Source organism: Chaetura pelagica, unplaced genomic scaffold, assembly GCF_000747805.2.
Source record: "Chaetura pelagica isolate M959 unplaced genomic scaffold, ChaPel_1.0 scaffold109, whole genome shotgun sequence".
NCBI lineage: Eukaryota > Metazoa > Chordata > Aves > Apodiformes > Apodidae > Chaetura > Chaetura pelagica.
Genome location: NW_009970725.1, coordinates 7,918,423 through 7,939,718, shown reverse-complemented (window position 1 = coordinate 7,939,718; position 21,296 = coordinate 7,918,423). Strand labels below are relative to the sequence as shown.

Below are 21,296 nucleotides of genomic sequence, written 5' to 3'. Positions count from 1 at the left end.
CTACCCTGACAGCAATAGGCAAGCAGCTCTAGCCATTTGGAGTGCTGTGATGTGCAGCTCTGTAACTGCACTATTCCAGCAACACTGGTTTCCATGGGATAAAACCAGCAATTCAAGCAATAGGGTAAGATCCTAAAATAGCTGGAGAATGTTTTTTTGGTCCTCTTTTGCAGGTGAGCTGGAGTAGCGGGGAATACTGGTAGGCAAAGAGAGTTTTTATCCCCTTCTTTTTTCTTGAAATTGCAGGCAGTCAGGAGCCAGCTCAGACCCAAGCAAAGCTGTGAGTTCTTGTGACAGTTCCCCCAGGGCCATGGAGCTTGTGAGCACCATCCTGTAGTGTGCACCACCTCCAGTTCTGCTACTCATGTCAGAAGACAGGGTGAGGGATGTGAGGTTAACAGTGCTAGTGGCAGAGCTTGTGGTGGCTCCTGCTTGTTTCTACTAGACTCAACTTGCTAAATAATATCACATTGAAATACACTGATAATCATACACAGAGGATGTGTGGTGACTCCTCTGGCAACCAAAGTGACAAGTGTACACATATGAAACTACTCAGCCTGTCAAATAAAACAAACTAACAAAGAAAAGCAGAAAACAGTGAGTACTACCCTCAGACAAAACATTGCTTTGCAGTGGGTCAGTGTTTCTACAATTACATTTAGTTAAATGCCATGCTTCAAGAAAAGTGACCTTCTCCTACTGAGCAGTGTGTAGGTCCTGACACAATGGCATTCCAGATCTTGGTGGTCCTTTAAGCACTGCAGGAGTGGTAATAGTAGTGCTACTTTCAAAGGAAAAAGTAGAGACACAAGCACACTCACACATAATGGTAAACTGAATTTATTTCCTTTTGGAAAACAATTCCAGTAATCTCCAGGTTCAGACCGCAGAGTAAACATTAATAACAGTAACATACAGGTTAGTTCAACTGATTCAAGAATTTGGCCGTGTGAAATCATTAAGGAAAGTCTTGAACACTCAAAGCTTCAAATGGTATCCAGAAAAAAAATTCCTTTGACAATCTACATAACAACTATTGCATATATGGTAATGCTATCTGTCATATCGCAAGGCTTACAAATATATATACGGGCCTTATTCAACTGTGGGTTCCTGCTCTGTGAGAAAGAGTCTCTTCAGGTTTTTTGCAAGAATCTTCAGCAATAAAAAATAGTCTTAGATTCATCCGTTTGTATACCAAAAGAGAGATTTCTAGACTGAAGTTTAAATGAAAGGAAGGCCAAACAGAGCTGTAATGGAACATAGCTATTACCTTCTCCCTCCTCCTTGAAAACGACACTTTTTCTTAAGCTATTTTTTTCCCCTCACACAGTATTATTATTTGTATCTTTCTTGAATAGGGCCCAAGTCCACTCGTCTTTATAAGACCATTTTAGTATCAGACAACATAATACATGTGCAACACTTTATATACAGGAAGTCTATCCGGTGCTCAAAAGTTCAAACACATGAACATCCAACAGTTTCGATAATACAAGGTTTATGGTACAATACAATGTTTCTGAATAATATACATTAACAATGAAAGTTTCGTGCAAAGAGTAAAATGTGTTCCCTTTTTTTTGTGCCACAAAGAATTCTCTGGAAGGGACGGGCCTTGCACTAACTGCTGTGCTGGGTCATCGTATGATTCTGTAACAAAAATAAAAGAAAGAGCTTAGTCACAGGACAGGCATTTCTGTGTGAAAGAAAGATGCAACACAATTCTCCCAACAGAGCTTGCAAAACGATGGACTGGAACCAGAGTTCTGTACAACCTCTCCTTGTTTTAACGCAGCTGGAAGAAGTGTTTTTATCAAAGAGAGGACTTCTCCCCAGCTGCTTCACACTGGTGGTCTTGCTATGTGGTACAAGGATTGCAAAGTGCTCTCTCTAGGTAGGTTTGGGCTGACCTGCCCTAGTGAAACTGCATACCAGGTCAGCAGCTCTGGTGTCCGCTTACATACGGCTCATGGTTTATGCATTATGCAAATGAAAGTGCATTTATTTGTCATAAAAGACCTTGCTGCCTACAAACCTAAAATATGCTAATTGGACCGTGCTTCCTAGACTGTGGCACCACTTCAAATGTTTTATTGCATTAAAACCTATTTCCCCTCAACAGTACAGCACAGTATATTCTGGTAAGAGTCATTTTGTGCCTAGCAGAGAGCTCAAAGGCTGATGAGAAAAGAGAAGGGGCTGCCACAGCCCTTCCTTTGGTCATCAAAAATCACAGGTATTTTGCCTCAAGTGAATGCAGTGCCTTATGCGAGCTGATACAGTGTGAACTTCGGAGTCTGAAATTCTCCTTCCCATATAAGTAATCACCAAATCGAGCAGCAAACACAAGTTTTACCCTCTTTCCTACTACTGTTCTAACCAAGTCAACCCCTTATGGGGATGGAGATGCTATTTCAATGCCTGCAGTGTCTCAGATCCTTCACAACTATTGAGCTAAGAGCAAGGACACAATCCATGTTAAGTCTTCTACAATGTACATCAGATGCACAGATAACTGGAAAAAGTCTGTGAATGCTACTTCTCAGACAACAGCGCAGCCACTGATCAGTGATGAATTTTCCCCTTAGTAATCTGGGCCAGACTTGGGCCACTGACCCAGAGGGCAGGGGTGTCACATCCCATAATTTGCTCCCAGCACATCCAGTCCCTTCACTCTGCTTTATTAGGTTAATCTGTCTTAAAACCCCTTCTGACTAACACACTTCAGGATGAACCTGTTCCCAAAAGACAGTCATCATTTTCAATGAAGTGAACATCTACTGAACCATACCCTCCAGAGCCATCCATGAAAAGGCACACGAAAATAGCCTTGGTGAAACAAATGTGAAATACTGCGTGACTGCAGACCAGCCTGATAGTTCTCCCTCCCTTCCTTCTTTCTCCCTAAATTGTGCACGCACACAAACAATAGTTCATGGGACATTTGGCAAGGAAAGGATCTTACAGTAAGACTGAGGAATTTTTAATGTAGTGCCATTCTCAAGATTAAAGGAAAATGACCCAGTGACACTCAAAGATGCAATTTCCAGATGTGAATTCAAAATGATTTAATGCTGATGGCAGGAATTCCAGACTCTCCAAGGCCAGAGAGTGTTAAAAAAATAAACTCTACCACTTGATTTCATCTAGCTTCTTATCCTTCCCATAAAATCATTTTGAAATGCTGCAGTAACAATAGCTGCAGACTAAAACGTTGGTTGGTCACAGGTAATAGGCTCTGACTTTAAACCACAAAAGCAAGGAAATTATGAGTTAAGCCTGACAGTCAACCCTTTTGTCATCCTGTTGTGTCCATTTATTGCAGCACATACAGCATAACACCACAGGCTTACTGGAGACCCTGCAGCACCAAGAAACAACAGGACAAGGTAAATATGGGGTGGCAGCCCAAATTGTGTTTTTTTCTGAGTAGGTGAGTCATATACCAGTTCTTATGGTTGCAGAGAGGTATTTGGGGGATGTCTCTTTTGTTTCTTGAGAGCAAGCATGTCAGTCATGCCCATTTTTTATTTCTTCTCACAAACAGAAAAATGTGTAATATGTTTGGGGCTGGATGAACAGTTGCATATGAAGCAGTCAAAAGGTGTTTTAGAAGTGTAACCATAACTCTGGTTGCAAAGCCATTTTTGATTAAAAAAAATAAAACCCCAAAAAAAAAAAAAAAAAAAAAAGGTCCAAATACAAAGGATACAAAATAAAACATAAGGATTGAGTTGCCACTGCTCTCAGTGTCTCTAGCTCCAATGCCCTGGTGCAAAATTATATTCTCTAAAGATAACAGGAAAAAAAAGAAATGTGTTGCAAAGAAAAATGAGACAGGGCAGGACACAAACATGAGGAAATGCTTTGAGCCATTTAGACCTTAAAAAGACAACTATACTTACTGTAAACAGGCAAGCCAAAACATGGTTTCCAAAGTAAATAAGCCTCCCCAAACATGATAAATTAGGGAAAAATACCTGTTTGGCTAAGTGGCAAAAAAACACAAAGTGGAAGCACTGCAGAAACATAACATTGACAAGACACGCAGGCGAAGGATGGGAAGAGAGAGATAAGAAAAGGAGGAAAATTCTGTAATACCACAGAGAGCCATATTCCACTTCACCAAAAGCCATCTATTGGAGACCCCATGTCTAAGTGACTGAAAATTGCAAACATTAATCCCAGTTATGAACTGTTGCTGTTTTTATGAGGGGTGTTGTGTTTAAAAATTTAGGGCAAAAAATTCTCCTCCATTATCCACACAGCAGATCTTGACTCTGCCCGTCTCTTTGCCTTGTGTGCAGCGAGCTCCCCGCCTCCCTGGCAGTGGGGGTTCAGGCAGGCAGGGAAAGCTGAATTTGGAGCTCCCGCCAGCAGGGACACGGCAGGGACACGGGAGTGCAGTACACCCAGGGAGAGCACAATATTACAGTCAAGGTCCCCTGTGTGGCTCAGAGAGCTCGCTGCCCTTCACTAAAGACACACTACAGGAGCTTGAAACACACCTCCTCTGGAAACTTCCAACTAGTTTGCCTGAGTTCGGAGCAATTAGTACATCCACTTGCCAAACAGAAGTCATTTAACTAAGTACAGGAGATATCATATGCTCACTGCCTTTGCCTCCCCCAAATTTGATTGCACATAAACCCATCTGTTTAATTATGAGGTAGTCTCCCTACGAAGCAGAAATTTCAATTTTCTACTTAGCCATGGGAAGGGAAGAATATTTTTCTTAACATTGTCTTTCCTGGACTTCAGCAATAGCTACACTAACACTTCTAGGAGCTGTGATTTCATGAGAAGAAACTAGTTTACAAACAGGAGCGCAAGCTTTGCATGCACAAAATGGAGGAACAGTGTGTGTGTGTCACTGCATTTGTTATCCCATTAGATACAAACCAACCTAGGAAAACTGTCCTACATCCCCAATTTCTCTGTCTCAGTATTATTTGGAAAGCAAGTTTTGGCATTATTTGGGAAAACCCAAATTCAACACATTTCACAGGCAAAATAAACTCTTAAAATTCGTTTGCTCTGTTCCTAGAGATAATAGGTTTTGTTAGCAGACCCCAGAATCCCAACCATTATGTGAACTGCTACAAAATTATATGCCACCACTTTTCTGGATGAAAATCCTTTGAGATATCCCTATTGTTGGTGCTAGGGAGTTAAAAACATGCACAGATTTCACTGTAATACTGAATGGAAGAATCTCCTCTGGAAAAAAAAAAAAAAAAAGGTTTCTTTGCAGAAATGCTTGAGACAAAAGAGGTAATAATTCTTTTTGTTGTTTTGTAAGTCTTTGTGTTTCAGATAGAACATAGGAAGTATTGGCAAGCAAAAAGTTCCTGCCCACAAATTAACAAAGAAGAAAACATCCACAGATAACCACAGACTCAATTGCTTATTAGAATCTTTAATGTGAACTGCAATTGCATTCACTTTAAATGTGACTCCTGCTTTTTTGCGACTCTATGAAACAAGATATGGTTGTACCTGACAAACAGTGCAAAGAGGGTACACTTGAAGAAATACGAAGATGAAATGTAGACACATTATTTCAACAGATGGTAGCAGTACCACAGCAGCATGTTATTTTTTCCTTAGTTCAAGAACACAAACATAAGTAATCAATCATCACTGATTAAGTAATGATGTACCCTACATGTTATCACTTATCTGGAGTCCTTTTTCTGTGTACATTACAGATCATCTTGTACTGTTTGCATTCAGAAAGAATGCACCCCACCCCACCACAATACAGTTCCAGGTTGTAAAACAGAACTCTACATTGCTATCAACCTTTAAACACTACGTGGTTTTTTTTTCTTTTTTTCTTCTTTTCTTTTTTTTTAACAAAAGCAATTGGTTTCCAACAGGCTGGATAATAAGTCTTTTGACCTGCATTCTTCTCTGACCCATTAAGGTCACCCCTGTGCTCGGGCATATAGCTGACTTAGGAAATGCCTGCAAGTCCTGCATTTCATCTCCTGCCCACTCAAAATAAAGCTTTCTTTAAATGTGTCTGTACGGGTCCCTGAAGACCAGGGAGGCATCCCTGTAGTGGGCAATGGAGGGACAGAAGCTTCTGCCTTTATTAATGAATGCAGACCATTATGAGTCTGGCTGGCTCCTGCACTGTTCCCAGAAGCATATACTGTACGTGACTTAAAATGCTAGAATATTGACACAAAGCGAGCTGGGCACCCCTAAGGAAAATTACTCCTTGGATATAATGTAGGCTCGTAACAGCTATTAGAGTACAAAATAAAACCCTCCGGGATCAAACTGACATATACCGCATTCTACCTACTCCTCAAACATTAGAAGAATTTCTTTGTGAAGGCATTCTCAAGGACAGCATTAAACTGACTTTTGTAGCAATCTGCAACAGCTTTTTGGCTTACAGCTTTTAGTACTAAATCTCTAGTTTGAATCAATATAAGTACTATATCTTCCACATTAATCAATACATTTGGTTCAATACATGTTCTATTAAATTATACTTTCTAATCAAGATTTTCTGCTGCTCTTCCCTTCTTTTTATTCCAACTTCTTACCCTGTACCATACTTTTCCAACTGTCTGCAGGAACAAGAGGATGTTGTGTTTTCCAGAACCAAAAGGTTGTTGTTCCAGAACCTTTCTTTTTTCCAGAAAGAAAGGCTGGTGGAAAAGGAAAGCTTACCAATACCTGAAGGGAAGTGGTAATGAAAAGACAAAAATTCAGTTTCAGTGTCAACATGGTTTCCAGAACCTCAGTCTGATGCTTTGCTAGCTGACATGACGTAAGGCCTCTCATCCAGAAAGCTCTGCATTGGATACTGAATCATATGGAAAGGCGTGGAAAGGAGGAGGGAAGATGGGTAACACCAAGAACAAACAAAAAAAACCCCTATTGAGACATACCTATGAAAAAAATCTCAGGAAAGGTTGGGTTTTGTACCCTTTATTCAAACTTGTGCTACTTCAGTACTGCAGCACAGAGTTTCCTGCCAGAGCCCCACTATAATGTGGCAGAGTTATTTTCTGGTAAACTGTAATATGATTATATGCAAGACTAAATTGATGAGATATTTAGATTTGTGAGATACCAAGATGAAATACGTACTATAAATTAAGATGTAAAAACATATTATTTAGTCTAGGTCTTTGGGGATATTTGCACCATTTGGATAGAAGATGTCTCCAGCAATTTGAGTGATGTACACAGCTACAGCAAAACACTTCTGCACACCTGTGTTAGGTTTCTTGGAATGTGGTTATTCTTCATAGGCAGAGAATATGAAATGTAATGTCAAAATGATAAACGTGTATATTTCAGGCATTTGCCACTGTCTTACATATCAGAAATACTGCACTGATTTTGTTTCCTTACAGTCAGTTTCTCTTTTTCTTGTCTCCATGTAATCACTGTGAACCTGCAAAGGAACTGTTGCATATTCTTTTGACATTTAACATCATCTTACTCAGCTCACAGTAGCATCTTATAATACTTTCTAGATGACACTGTGTCACCATTAAAGAAAAAGGTGAAATAGCATAACAAAAGAGAAGAACAAAAATTCAAAGAATTTAAAGACAGAAAAGACCCATTAGGGCGTTTTCTCCACCCATCTCGCCAGTGTTGGATTATTGCCTATAGAGTAATTTCAAGTGTTTTGCCCAGTCCAATTTTAATTAGAGCTCCCAATGCTCCTCTTGGGAGACTATTTCACAGCTTCACAGACCTCAGGGTTAGGATTTTTTTTCCTGATGTTCATCCCAGGAGAGAAAGAGGCTCAGCCAGCCCCAAATCACACAGGAAACGAAATCTGCATAGTCAGGAGCTGGTTTCAGTAGAATATCTGGGCCATTTCAAAGAATTTGAAAGCAGTTAACTTAATTTCAATGCCCCAAAACATTAAGGCTCTGGCTCCACCACTGCTGCAATCAATTAAGAAGATTCTGTTACATAGGCTTCTCAGGCCCAGTTGCTATACAGGTAAAAAATTAGTATAGGTGGGATTTGTGTTTCCACAGTAAGGGTAACCACTTCCATGGTCCACATCCATCAAATGAATTAACTGACGGTTAGGGGCTTACCTAGGTCCATTCTACGCTTAATTGTACTGACAGAGCATCTATGAACACTCAGATTGTAAACATTTCTGTATTTTTCACACAGGTGAAATAAAAAAAGAGCAACTGCAGCTAAAGTTCATCAACAGATGATCCCAGGCCCCTCCCATCCTGTTATAAAATACAAACTACCATAACTTAAACTGTTACATTTGAAATCCTGAAACTAACAGATGTTCCTGATGTGTTTCATCCCAGGAATGAAAATGTTTCTGATACAAAAAAAGACTACATATTCCGATTACAATGGTCACACTTATCCTGAGTGAACTAGGGAGCTGGAAAAGGAGATGATATCTAATAGTTTTTGATAGGTGAAATGGAGGCAGCCAAATGGAGGCTTTGGAGTTCTGAACATAATAGAAAAAATTCCAGGCAGAGTGTCCCTGCCACCAGCATCTCCAGTAAGCAGTGCAGCTGTCAGGGCAGGAGGAGTGAGTACCAATCAACTTTTACATGCACTGAAGTAGGCATGGAGTTTCATCCAGGCCAAGCTTGATCACCAGCATAGACCTAACAAAATACAGTCTCTGAAACTTGAGACTCCCAAGGAAATAAACATTTGATCTGAACTAAAACAGAGCTATTTCCACAAGAAAGAAAGGGCCAAATCCCAAAAGACTCTATGTTCTCATAAATACCACTTATGTGTAGTGAGCTGATGTTTACCAGCCTTTGAGAATCAGGTCTGTTCTCAGACATGATGGCCAATTAAATGGTCGTCTTAGGTCATGATTGACCACTGTTGACAATGATAATTTAGGAAAGTCTACGCTGAATTGCATTTATTAATATAAATTAGTTCACCTAACCTATGTGATTTGATATTATATTAATGTCTCTGAAATGGCATGACTGCTAATCAGATTGTACTCTTTATTGTATTTATGTAAAAACTCTCAGTGTTCTGGTTCTTCTACTCATGCATTTAGAACTGTGCCAGAGAAAACCAACTCATAACATATCACACTGGACAGTGTGTTTTCAGGGATACTAACATAAAATTAAAACCAAACCCAAAACCAAACAAAATCTCTGCTACCTATTTTTCTTCAAAGACTTGCAGTAAGTTAATAGTAAAATGTAAATGATTCCTTTCTGGATTTATCATTGTATGTGAGCACATAAATCACAGATTTGTTACAAAATAAGCAAATAAGACTTTCATCATTGTCACCGGAAGAGAACGGACACAAACACAGGTGTTCACCATCTTTGTGCCTTCTTCATTACAAGTGTTGGCAGGGGGCTCCTGGTTAAGCCTCTGACTGAAATCAGAGTAGCTCCAAGGCTGTTTTAGCCTAAGGTGTCAGGCAAGGGCCTTCCATAAGTCTCCCTTACCCTCTTTAGTGTTTACTGAAATGCAATGAACTTACAACAACCTCTTCTGTTTCAGGCAAGGTGTGCCTACCTGCATGGACAAGGTGCATGTATTACCCCCATAAACAATATGATGATGGCGATGGGGAGAGAAAGCAATGGTTAGGACATGTTCACAGCAATTCCTTGAAACTGGGAAACCTTCCTGTTCTTGTATGCTGCACAGGGGCTGTACTGCTGGTCAGGATCCAGGCCCAAGTCTTGTTTGCAGAAAAACAAGGCTTTTGTGATACTGCAAATGTTTGAAATTAATACACAAGCATCCTTCCACAGTAAGAAAATTATTCTTTAAGTGGAAATAAAATCTTAAACAAAAAAGGCAAAAGGAGGCACTTCTGAGAAATACATCAAAAGTCTTATTACTTTAGAATATGGTTATGATTACCCTGGTATAAATTAAAAGAATCTCCTCTGAAATCAGGGGATGTTCAAGATAGGGACAAATAAGAACAGAACCAGGCCTGTAGAGTTTAATCAAAGTGAATATTGCACATTGATTCTTGCACACCCTCTGCAGAGGCCACAGTCAAAAGTCTCTTCACTGTGCCAGACACAGCCAGGCAAAGAGCAAGTAGAACACAAAGCTGAACAAATCCAGATTTTCCTGCAGCTATTGTACAACACAGTAACAGGGGAACAACAAGCTTTGATAGGCAATACTGCCTAATAAGATATTCAGGGATTAAGTCAGTGTTTTACAGACACACACGTTCATGGGCTAGTTGTTGCTCTGCTTTAACTTTTTTTTTCTTAGTTATGTTTAATTTATCATACTGGTGCTTTCTAAACTACAGCATTTGTAAACAAGTTTTAGTTTGACCTCCCTCCCATTTTACATCCATGAGCAGCATTCCTACTTTATGCTCTAATTTTAGATACCTTAAAGACAAATAAATCTGTGGGGGAGAGAGAGGTAAAAAAACCCCAAAACAGCAAAAACCCTTGTCTGACAATACGTGTTCATCTTACGTGAATATAAATTTGCCTGGCTGGGAACTGGCTTCTGGAACTGGAGCTACACTACATACAGATTCCTTTACAGGTCAAACCCAATTAATCAAACTACTACTAAATATTTAACAGCTCGGTGCAGTAATTAGTGACACAAATAATGGAAGCTTACATTGATAATTGCACAGAAATGTTGTGTTGGAAACATTACACATTTCTTACTCTTCCTGTTTCTCTCATTCTCACTGAATCCTGACAGGACTCTTTAGTGATTAAACTGACAAATGCATCTGCATTTTACACACATCTATTTGGTCAGCAATTATGTTTTCTACAAGTTGTGAGAACAGACCTTGCAAGTGGATCTTCTTCTCAATTATTTATTTACTTCTAGAATTTATTTATTTACTTATTTTTAAAGTCTGGATCACGAATTGATCGCAAATCTTAAACCGACTGGCAGGTCCAGAATTTAAGTGCCTGTCCATAGGATTCAAAAGGTCACCCAATTAAAATGAGGAAGCACACAGAGCTGTGATTTATATGCAAAGGACAACCTTTAAAACAATGATCCTTTATAGCTTTCCACAGGTGCATGTACAACAGTTTGTTTGAACACAATTACAAGTGAAATTACAAGTTTCTTGATACAGCCTGAAAGAAAAGCATTTTAACTTGTCTGCACTCCTATTATATGGACAGACGCATCCCACACTTGTATTGATTGCTGAGCTCACCTCCCTACCTTGTGACATAATGTTGGGTATTGTGCTGATCAGGTGACAAAGGGACAGCTTGGAATCTGGATTGCCAGATTGCCAGATTGCCAGCCAGTGCGTGGGGCCTTGTACAACATCACTCAGCACACTGGAGGTTAGGGATCAGCCAGAGATTAACTCAAAGCAACCAACACCTTTTTCACTCAGCTAAAAGAAAACCCCGAACCAGCCCAATTTAAAGCCACCGAACCTGGCTTTTGTACATGGCAATCATACTTGGTAGTTAGCCAGCTAGTAACCATACATACACCCCATTGGACTAAGGCACATTTTGAATACCAAAATCAGGAACACAAGTGAAAATACATCCTCTCATTCATGGTATGTCAATTTAAAAAAGTGTAGGAAAGGGAAACTGTAGAGTTCTGCTAGCTCTCCTCTTCTAAACGCCCCAGAATCTGCTGGACACTGGTACATCTTTTTCCTTCAAGACAGTTTGCAAGGAAGGCCAGATTGAGCAGATTTGATGGTAACACCTAGAGATTTCTGAGCTGGTAAGTAGAGGCTCCTGTGGCTTTCGCTCTCTGACTTCCTTCACAACTGGCTACTGTGCCAGACCATCTTGGACACCTTACAGTCCTTATTCCTACAGCTCTTCGAACACAGAATAGTAGGAACTGGGACAGTGCTTATGTGGTAGGCTTGGAGTGTGTGTGAATTACAAATCTACTTGTTGGAAAAGAAAATAAGGACAATTTTAATCCCTTCATAGATAGTAGCTACTTAGGCAGGTAAGAATCCTATGTTGAAACATTATGTTCTTATAGCAACCTCGTTTAAGTTCTCTCCTTATCAGCTCAAGGAACTCCATGTTGTAAAGGTGACTTTTATAGAGACCAGAATGCGATTTTGTCCTTTATAACAAAGTCACTACTTCTCTAAATTTTGTAAGGACACACATTGTAAATCGATAAATCTGGAGCATTTGCTGACATGTGGTACCAGGACAATAAAATTTTATGTCATTGTGGTTGTTGGTTGTAAAATGCAGAAGTCTGGATTCTCTATTGTCTTCTGTTCTGTTGTAATTTGCATTTGTGTAAAAGAAGTGTGAATGTGACCACAGCTAATGGGAGGAATTTTACTCTCACTTTCTCCTGTTTTCAGAAGCTATAAAAGGGGTAAGACAATGAAGTTGAACTCCTACATTTTAAGACTTCCCCCTTCCTCCCCAATAAGAAGTCCTACACAAAGAAGCATCCTTTTAAGCCTTTTTCTTTCCTCCCCATGTGAGAAGAAGTATCTTCCTATCAAATGTCATTCTTTGAGGTTGGTCATTCTGGTTCCTGTCACACAGCTGGCCAGTGACACGTTGCAAGTCAGACATGTCATTAAATCCTGCCTTGACCCTGCACTGACAGTCGAAGAAATGCCCCCTCTCACCTCTGGTTTGGCTTGTGATGCTGTGGTACTCCTGTCTCCTAGGCTATCTCCTGCTAAGGGATTCAGCCTCCTGCAGCTGCTGCTTTCACCTCTTGTTGCCTGTTAGGACTGTTTTTTAGTGTGGCAATCTTCTGATCAAGTAAGAAGAATCACATTTAGGAGGCAAATAACTGGAGACAGCACTGAACACTTGTTTACTGTCTATGTTTAGCACCAAGGTGCCTGAAATACAGAAGTTTAATTCTTTTACAAAAAGATGTGCTGTAGCTATGGTGAGGCTAATCTATAGCCCTCACAGTCTTATATAATTTGCTACTCCAGGTTAATTTTAATTCATTACAATAAACCCCACCTAATTAAAATACCTCTTTAAAGTAAAGTATTAGCTTGATCCCAGGAAAGAAAAAAAAAAAAAAAAAAAGAAAAAAAAAAGAAAAAAAAGCAGAATGTTTGCTAGTGGAGGCAATTCATCATACCAGAGTGCATACTTATATAAACTCAAAGGTAAGCTATAAACAAGTACCCACAGCAACAGTGCCACACATAAAGGGGCAGACAACAGGAGGCCTGCTTTCTAATCAGTCCTCAAAGGAATTTGCCACACGGAAGTGGCACTTACTCTAATTTAAAGCTCTCACAGTTACTTTACCTTGGCAAAATTTATAAACTAATAACTTCAGTAAACAGACTGGCAGTCCAAACAGAAAAACAAAGCCAACCCAGCGGGTCAGGCCCTCAGAGAAAGCAGCTTTCCCAGAAATGTTCTGTCTTCAACACTGAGATAAAACATTTGTTTGGGGGCTACTCTTACAGTCCCTGATGTTCACAAACAGTTTTGCTCTGTACCATTAGCACCAGCAAGATCTGTACTGTCATTTCACTGTGGTCTAAAATCCAATGTCCCTGAAAATCTTTTCAGCATTTTAAGGCATTTTATACACCTGTATATTTGTGTTCTAGTCAGCTCAACCAAGCAAACACTTTTTGGATTTGAAAAAGCCTGCTCTGGGGCTATGGCTTTCCCTTAAAATGTCATTAAACTGTCAGAGCAATCTGCCTTCAAAATGTCAGTTTAAAATAATATTTAATATTTGCAATTAAAGAGAACATTATTTCTTGTATCTGTTATTTTTGCTTCTCAGTAACTGTTAAAAATTACAAAAATTATACAGTTCTCCGTTTACATAAATGAAGAAAAAAAAAAAAAAAGCCAGAAAACAGTAATAAGGGCTAAGCAGAAAATCTCTGTTATACATGCAGCACAATATTGGAATGATTTTTTTTACTTTTTTTTTTTTTTGTTATATCCTAAAACACACCACTTTGTAGAAAGTTTCTTTTCAAATCAAAGCAATACTACAGTAAAACAACTTCAGGCAAAATTTCTAAGACACAACACAGTTTGTGTCAGAACGCTCATCACTTCAGGCTGACTTGTCAAACTATCTTGGGGAACACGGTAAAAAGGCAAATCTGCAAGTTGGTAAGAAACTTTTGACTGATAAAAAGTATGCATTGTTCACAAGCCACAGAACCCTGTGCAGTGTTAACCGAGCTGTACTGATGCTTACAGCAGATGTCTGTCCCTTCCTACTGCTTATAGGTGCACCTGCTCAGGCTGTGCTCCTAGGATCACCAAGAGGGAGCCAACATTTTGAAGCTCTAAACAGAAGAAACCAAATAAAAAATCCACGCTCAGAGGAGTGATGTGGAACAGAGATCAGAATTTAGTACTATACACAGACACCTGCTATCAGCAATGGAGCTATGTTGTAAATTCAACACAGGTGAACTCAGCAAGATGACATTTTCGAACCCTGCCAGGCGATTTCTGGCATCTACATATTCAGGAGATTCTCAGCACCTTGCAGAATCCAAGCCCTTCACCCAACCCACTTCCTTCAGGGACACAATATGGTCTCAAGGTACCTCTTTTTAGGCATCACGGATTAACATTTTGGCCACGGGGCTTTTCCACAAAGTAACACAATTGTCAAGACAGTTTACAGAACTTACTAGAGAATAATTTCTAAGGGTGATTGAAATCACTACTTTTCATAGTTATATTTCTCTATTAATCTCTGCACAACAGTCCAATGTCTGCAGAGATTTATTCTCTGCTAAATTGTGTATATTTTCAGACTAATTCCTATACAACCACTGTATATTTTTCTAAAGCCATGTGACCTGAACATTCAAATCTTGGGGCATCATAGTCCTCAGTGCACATTAAAGTAATCATAAGGCTGTCCAAACTTATGCCAGCTTGTAGTAGCCCCCAAGGGATTGTCTCAGTCAAAAATCTCTGGAATTCATCAGTCTGAGACACGCCTTAGAAGACCAAAAGGGAGTGATACAGAATCAGCTAGCAAAATAAACAGGAATTGCTGCATACTGAGGGAATCCTTGGCTGTCTGACTCAGGTACCTTTTATACTGGCGGGGGATGCAAATTGGAGCCTGAGGATCTGCACTTTCATTTTCAAAACACTTTGCACACATCAACCACTTCACCCTCACACCACTGCTGCAAGGGAAGTAAATATGTACAGTTCCAGCATCCTCTATCTTCCGGAGGTACAACAAGCACAGGGCATTTTTAAAGGCACAGTCTGTGCTCACAGGGACCTTGGACAACTGCTCCCTTTATGGGCAAATGAGTGTCCCAAGCCCACTGAGGGAAGAACAGGGATTAGCGGAGAAATCCTGCTACCCAGCCCAGTGCTAAACCCACCCTGCCTCCTTTGCACCATACCAAAGCAACTTGCTGAATTCCAGCCATATGCTGCTTTGCTGTAGAGGCCAGATTATGGCATGTCATCCTCCATAATCGCTCCTGTAAAAAGGATTCTACGTGCTTCCCAGCGATGCACCCTCCCTCCCCCCCCATCCCACCCCTTTTGCTTGCCCTGCAAATGGTGGCAAGGTTAGAGACAAGTTGTTTTCTCAAGGCTGAGATTAAAATGGCTCTGTGTTTTGCTAAGCATTCCTCTGAAGCATGGGCAGCGCGTGTGTGTGTCTGAAAACGACCCCAATGAAAGGAAGGAATGAGAGATGCTAAACAATGCTGTGCAAAGTTGCAGACTGTTCGGCTACAGGCCAGAAAATGAATCCAATTTTTCATTCTGTCATTATAAATATTTCAGTGCAAATGGTACTGATTTTCTGCAACTGTGGTTAAGCAAAGGGCCTCCAAGTGAATATTTAAGAAAAAAAAAAAAAAGAAAAAAATAAAGGACAAGAAGAAAAAGAGGGAAAGAAAAAAAGAAATAGAAAAGGGAGGGGGCAAAATTAAGGTTAGCAACCAATTAATTTCTAACTTTCACTGGGAAAAATTCTGGGAAAAATTCTACAGTGATGCAGTGTGTGACTCAAAGAAGAAGGAAAAAAAAAACATTTACTCTGCTCTTCTTCTGACAGTTTCTCATAAAATATCTGCAGTCCATCTATCTTTTAGTACTCCAGGCTCCTCTGGAGAGCAGAAAATAGTAGTTTAAAGCTCACTTCAGTGCCAGTCTGCGGGAGATTGCTTTCCACAGGACCCCTGCTGATGGAGGCCTAGGGGAAGAGGCCCAGGAGTTATTCAATCAGTCCAAGGCTCTGGGGCGGCCAGGGCTCCTTTGAGGGCTGATTATAAAGCTGCCCTCCTGTTGCCTGCCTCCGAACAGAACGAAATGAGCAGCCTCTTGCTGAGCAGATTCTGCAAGAAGGAATTTCACCTGTCATGGAGTTTGTCAGAATTTCAGGATTTATCTTGCTGCAAAATTAATAAAATACCAACTAGGATTTCAGCCTGACTACTCAGCTGTGTCATCTCAAAGTGATCTTTCACCTAAGAAAACCTGGACACAGAGCTGCTGGAGTCATTCTTGCCCTACTTTTGCTGGGGAGCTTTGGCAGGATGCTATGACTGAATAACAAAATGATTAGAGGTGGATTTCCTGACAATTACACCCAACGTCAAGAGTTGGGTGGGTGCTACCATCCTAATGCGTGACCTTCCACTGTACTTCTGTGGTTCCTAAATCCCCCTGGAATAAGCTAGGAATCTGAATAGAAAAACATAATTTCTGCAGTTTATAACCTAGCCAGTCCCTTATGGCAGCACATCTGTTAAGCTCATATACTGGTATTTCAGGTCTGGATTTGATTTATAAGTTTTAAAGGAATACAAACAAGATACCACATAACATTACATTCAGTGAAATGCAGCAAATTAATATTGCTTTGACAGTCAAGTACATGGTCTTTTAACCATATTCTGAGTCTAATATTGCGGCAAGGTGCCAGGTTCATAAAACATCATCTCAAACCTCTGTGAACTCTGTTCAGCTCTTTTGAAGCTAAACAGTCTCACCAGTTTTCTGACAGTGCCTTACAGAAATAATAATAATAAATCTTTGTACACTACCTTGTCTAAGTAAGATTGTGCTAGCTTACAGCACTTGGTCACATGAATTTCAAGTCTCAGGTAGCATGAAAGCAATTAACTGGAAACCTTCAAGAGAGTTCGGCTAAAAGAGAAGATCAACTTGTAGAAAATAAAATAGTTAAGCCAGCTGATGGGTAAATAAATGTTATTCATTTTACAGTGCCACTGGCTCAGATCTTGACATTGAGAAACAGAGATCGACTGGACCAAGAAACAGCAAAATATGCCTGGATTGGAAATAAAGATGCATTTGCTCTCACTCTACATTACAGCAATTTCTGTACCCTGTCCAAAGATGTTTGCTGTTTGAAGCAACCAATCTACCTTTCTGTCTATTTGCTCGTCAGCGTTTTCTAACAAGAGCTTGAAAAAAAATGGTAATATATCCCTTTCCTACCTCCTTATCCTTTAAATGACAATTCAACATTAATACGCATCATAAAGCCACCTTTACCAGGCAGTAGTAGTCTGACAGTTTTAACACCAAGAGATCTCACAGTAAAGAGAGAGAGAGAAAGCGGGCAAGTGAATGCACAGATGGTGGGAGGGGACACAGGGTGCTCTCAGCAGGCTACAGTAGAGATGCATTAACTCCACAGAGGGATAAGGGCTTCCCACCAGTACAGTCATGAATTATAACTGAGCATGGGAGTGAGTTCTTAGTGCCTGTCTCACAGCAAATATACTGTTCCATTTTCCTGCACAATCACCTTTCACCTTTACAAACGCGAAGCAAAGCAAAATGCACCACTAATATTTAACATCACAGGTTCTTTATACTACATAGCACCCTTCTATACACACAAAGTCCAGGGGAAAGCAGAGTATCCACTAATACAGAGTATCCCCAAGCTGATTTACACACCCATGACCTGTGCCTGTGTCTAGTGATTCTGCTGCAAAATGAGACCAGAACAATACAGATAAACAATTTAATCTGCATGTAGAAATGTGTGCAACTCAGCAGTATTGGTTAATGAGAACTGAACCATCTCTTTCTCTCTTCCCCTGTTAACAGGGTGGAGGACACTCAGTTTCAGCTTTGAACACAAAGGAAGCTCAAGTTAAAAAAAAACAACCATGAGTGACTGCAAAAAAATCTACTCTTTGTCTATCCAAAATGGTATTTCAGCCTCAGTTTGATCAAAGCACAGTGAACCTGACCCCACTAACAGGTAGAAAAACTAAACCTAAAAGATGTTCGTCCTGGTTGGGGATTTGTAATGAACAGCTCCACTTATGAAGCCATCTGCATCTGAGTCTTTTTGACTAATGTATCGAATGGAGCAATATATTGATGCCCTTTTTTATCTATTAAAAAATAAAAAATAAGAGAAAAATAAAAAGAGAGAGAGAAAAAAAAAAAGACAGAAGGAAAGTCACCCCTTTTGAGCCAAGACTGCTGTTTACTGGAGTTTCCTGGATGTCTCTCTTTCTGAATCACTGACCACACCTTGTTTTCACAAACTATCTGCACCTCCTCCCTAGGGGAATTCATCCCCTCCCAACTTTCCTCCTACTCCATGAACATATCAATGGAGAAAACTTGTTATTTTGGGCAGCTGAAAATTTGGCCAGTTTTAAAGGATTCATTTACCATGCCTTTCACTTTCGCTTAAATCCTTAGTGTTCCTGTTCTAAATGACAGCACCGCAAGCGCTGCTTTTAAGCACTATTCATCTTGCCTACCGCATCTCAGCCTTTCACACAGAAGGCTGCTCTCTCTCCAACAATGGAGCCTTACTCCTTTATAGCTTGAGGGCAGAGACTGTTACTAGCTGTAGACTTGCTGCAAGAATCACAATAAAGGATACAAATGTGAATTTCTCTTAAAATATGGGTCCAGGTCTGGAGGTACTTGCTTTAGAAAACTCTGTCAAGAGCAAACAAATCTTTCTCCAAGATGCACAGCAGCCACCCAGTTGAAACAGCTTGCCAAATGATCTAACGTGTCAATGGAATCAGGATGTTTGTGAATTTTACACTTTTCCGCACTTTGGGTCTCTAATTGATATTTTAGCTTCCTTCACACTTAATATACTCAGTCTTGGTACGGCAGAATGTCTTGTGGAACATTAAAAAAATAAAGAACATCCCCCCCGAAATCGCTGGAGCTTGAGAAGATGCATGGCTACTGAGCTGAGCTCTGTGATGGAGGAAGGTAGGGTTCAGACCACAGATCTTAAGAGGTGGCAGGTTTGCTGCTATCGAGCCTCTCTACCTATGCTTTGGTACATTGAAACCATGGAGGGGTGAGGATGCTGGGGCATAAGGGGCCCACAGCAACCTTCTGCCAGTGCTGTGGAGGGAAGCGGGGGCAGACCTTGAGTGGCAAACTTTCAGTGATAATGATGTGCCATCACTTGTTGGGAAACTGCAGGACCAGTGGAGAGTGGAGCCAGGAATGAGGAGCTTATTCATGAGGATGGAGTGAGGGGGGCCAGCAGCAGAGTGGGGGGAGGGAGGCAGATTTGCAGAACTGGCCATGAAGCTTCTCAGTACACCATAGCTGGATGCTTCATAAAGTCACACTGATGGCAGTCCCGGAGATGGCCATCTGTTGTCAGCTCTGGGCCAGATGAAAGATAATATAATGGCAGATACTGGTAGCTAACAGCAGGGCAGCTGTAGGAAGAAGGAATGCATCCTAGAATGAAGAAGAGGTGCTTCCTGTTTAGCACAGAAAATCAGTCATCGATATCAACTACATTAGCATGAAATTAATGGATGGACAATTAGGAGAACTGAACTGAGCTACCAGGGAAATTATTCAAATGCAAGCAGAGTGCTTATTTCTTCTGCTTACTCCAGGTGTATGAGCCAACTGATCTGACTAATGGCAAGGTGTAGGCTGAAACGTTCAGGGCACAGATGATAAAACCTCATTTTCTGCAAAGGGCAGAATTCCATTTCTAATGATTATTTGTGGGTCAGGGAATACATTTACTGCTTTCCCTGCTCTCAACCTACAACAGGACTCCTTGATGTTCTCATAGGTTTCTATAAGGACTAAGGTTAGAAATTGGCCTTCATGCAATAACTGAACTTCCCCTTATTATTATCATTATTTATTTTTTCAAGTGCCTTACTGTTATTAACAGTATCACTCAGCAGAGAAAAAACGTTTGCCTTCCCAAGCACTACTATTTCTAGCTTGTTTCTTTCTTTGTTCAGTATTTTCCTTTCTATTTCTCTTCTACTCCTCTGACTTCCATCTCTTTCTTCTTCTGTCTTTCTGTGTATTTTCCTTTCTGCAGCAGCTTCTTTAGGCTGAAATCTTGCACACCTCACTGTACCATTTGCTACAACAATCAGAAATCCTGATATTGACATGTAACATCACTGATACATTTCAGAGTCAACACTTCCAAAAACAAAGGAACAGTGGGGCTTATCTTCTGATTGCCATGGTTTGAAACTGCTTTCAGACTGGAGACAACAAGCCTCACTTAATACATTTGCATGACAGACACAGTCTTTGCTGTAATAAGGATTATGAGATGTACTATATTACCTGATACTGCAAAATCTATTTAATGTTGACCATGCAAGGCAGTAAGGACAGCAGACTCAAAGGATGGGTTAACCTTTTTTGCTCCTACTGATTTTTTAAAAAATATATAACTATGTTCCACCAAAAAAACCTACAGGCATACAAGACCATAAACAGGAAGGAAGAAGCAGGCAAATACGGACATATACTCAAGCACATACACCTGTAAGTATGACTCCATTCACCTTGAAAGAGAAGGAATATACATTTTTGTTTATTTTTGTATGAGTACTGTGTGGGTATAACTCAGTACTTACTTTGTACAGTATACTTAGCTTTCAATCCTTTGCCATTTTACTGTTCCTTAAGTCTGAATTTCTTTTCAAGACTGAAACGATTTGTTAAAGGCATCATTCATCACCTAACTGCTACACTGTCTTTGTCAATTAATTCTATAATTTAATCAATAATATCACACAAGCACCTGAAAAAACAAAACCATAATTGTGATTCAGTTGCTCCAGAAATTTCTCTGGAAATTTCAGAGCGCGTTCTCTCAGTGAATGTGTAAGAGATGTGAACACATTCTTTCCTGTTTATTTACAGGAAAAAATGTAGAAAGTTCCACATTACAACTAGATGTTGACTGTGGAGACAAGTATGAACCATTAATACTCAGCCCATCTCTGTTAACCACTATTTAGTGAAATTAAAACCGTCCCTGGAAAACTCTGGCACTCGGGGGGGGGG

At 40.1% G+C, this 21,296-nt stretch overlaps 1 protein-coding gene across 1 annotated transcript in view; it reads right to left on the bottom strand.

Annotated features, from left to right (window-relative positions):
- Nucleotides 1–827: 827 nt before the first annotated feature.
- The window catches only part of ZNF521 (zinc finger protein 521), a 209,859-nt gene continuing 189,390 nt past the window's right edge, over nt 828–21,296 (bottom strand). Inside the window, exon 7 of the mRNA XM_010006904.1 lies at nt 828–1,656. Coding sequence (XP_010005206.1) covers nt 1,627–1,656 — 30 coding nt within the window. The 3' untranslated portion in view covers nt 828–1,626. The remainder of the gene's footprint in view (nt 1,657–21,296) is intronic.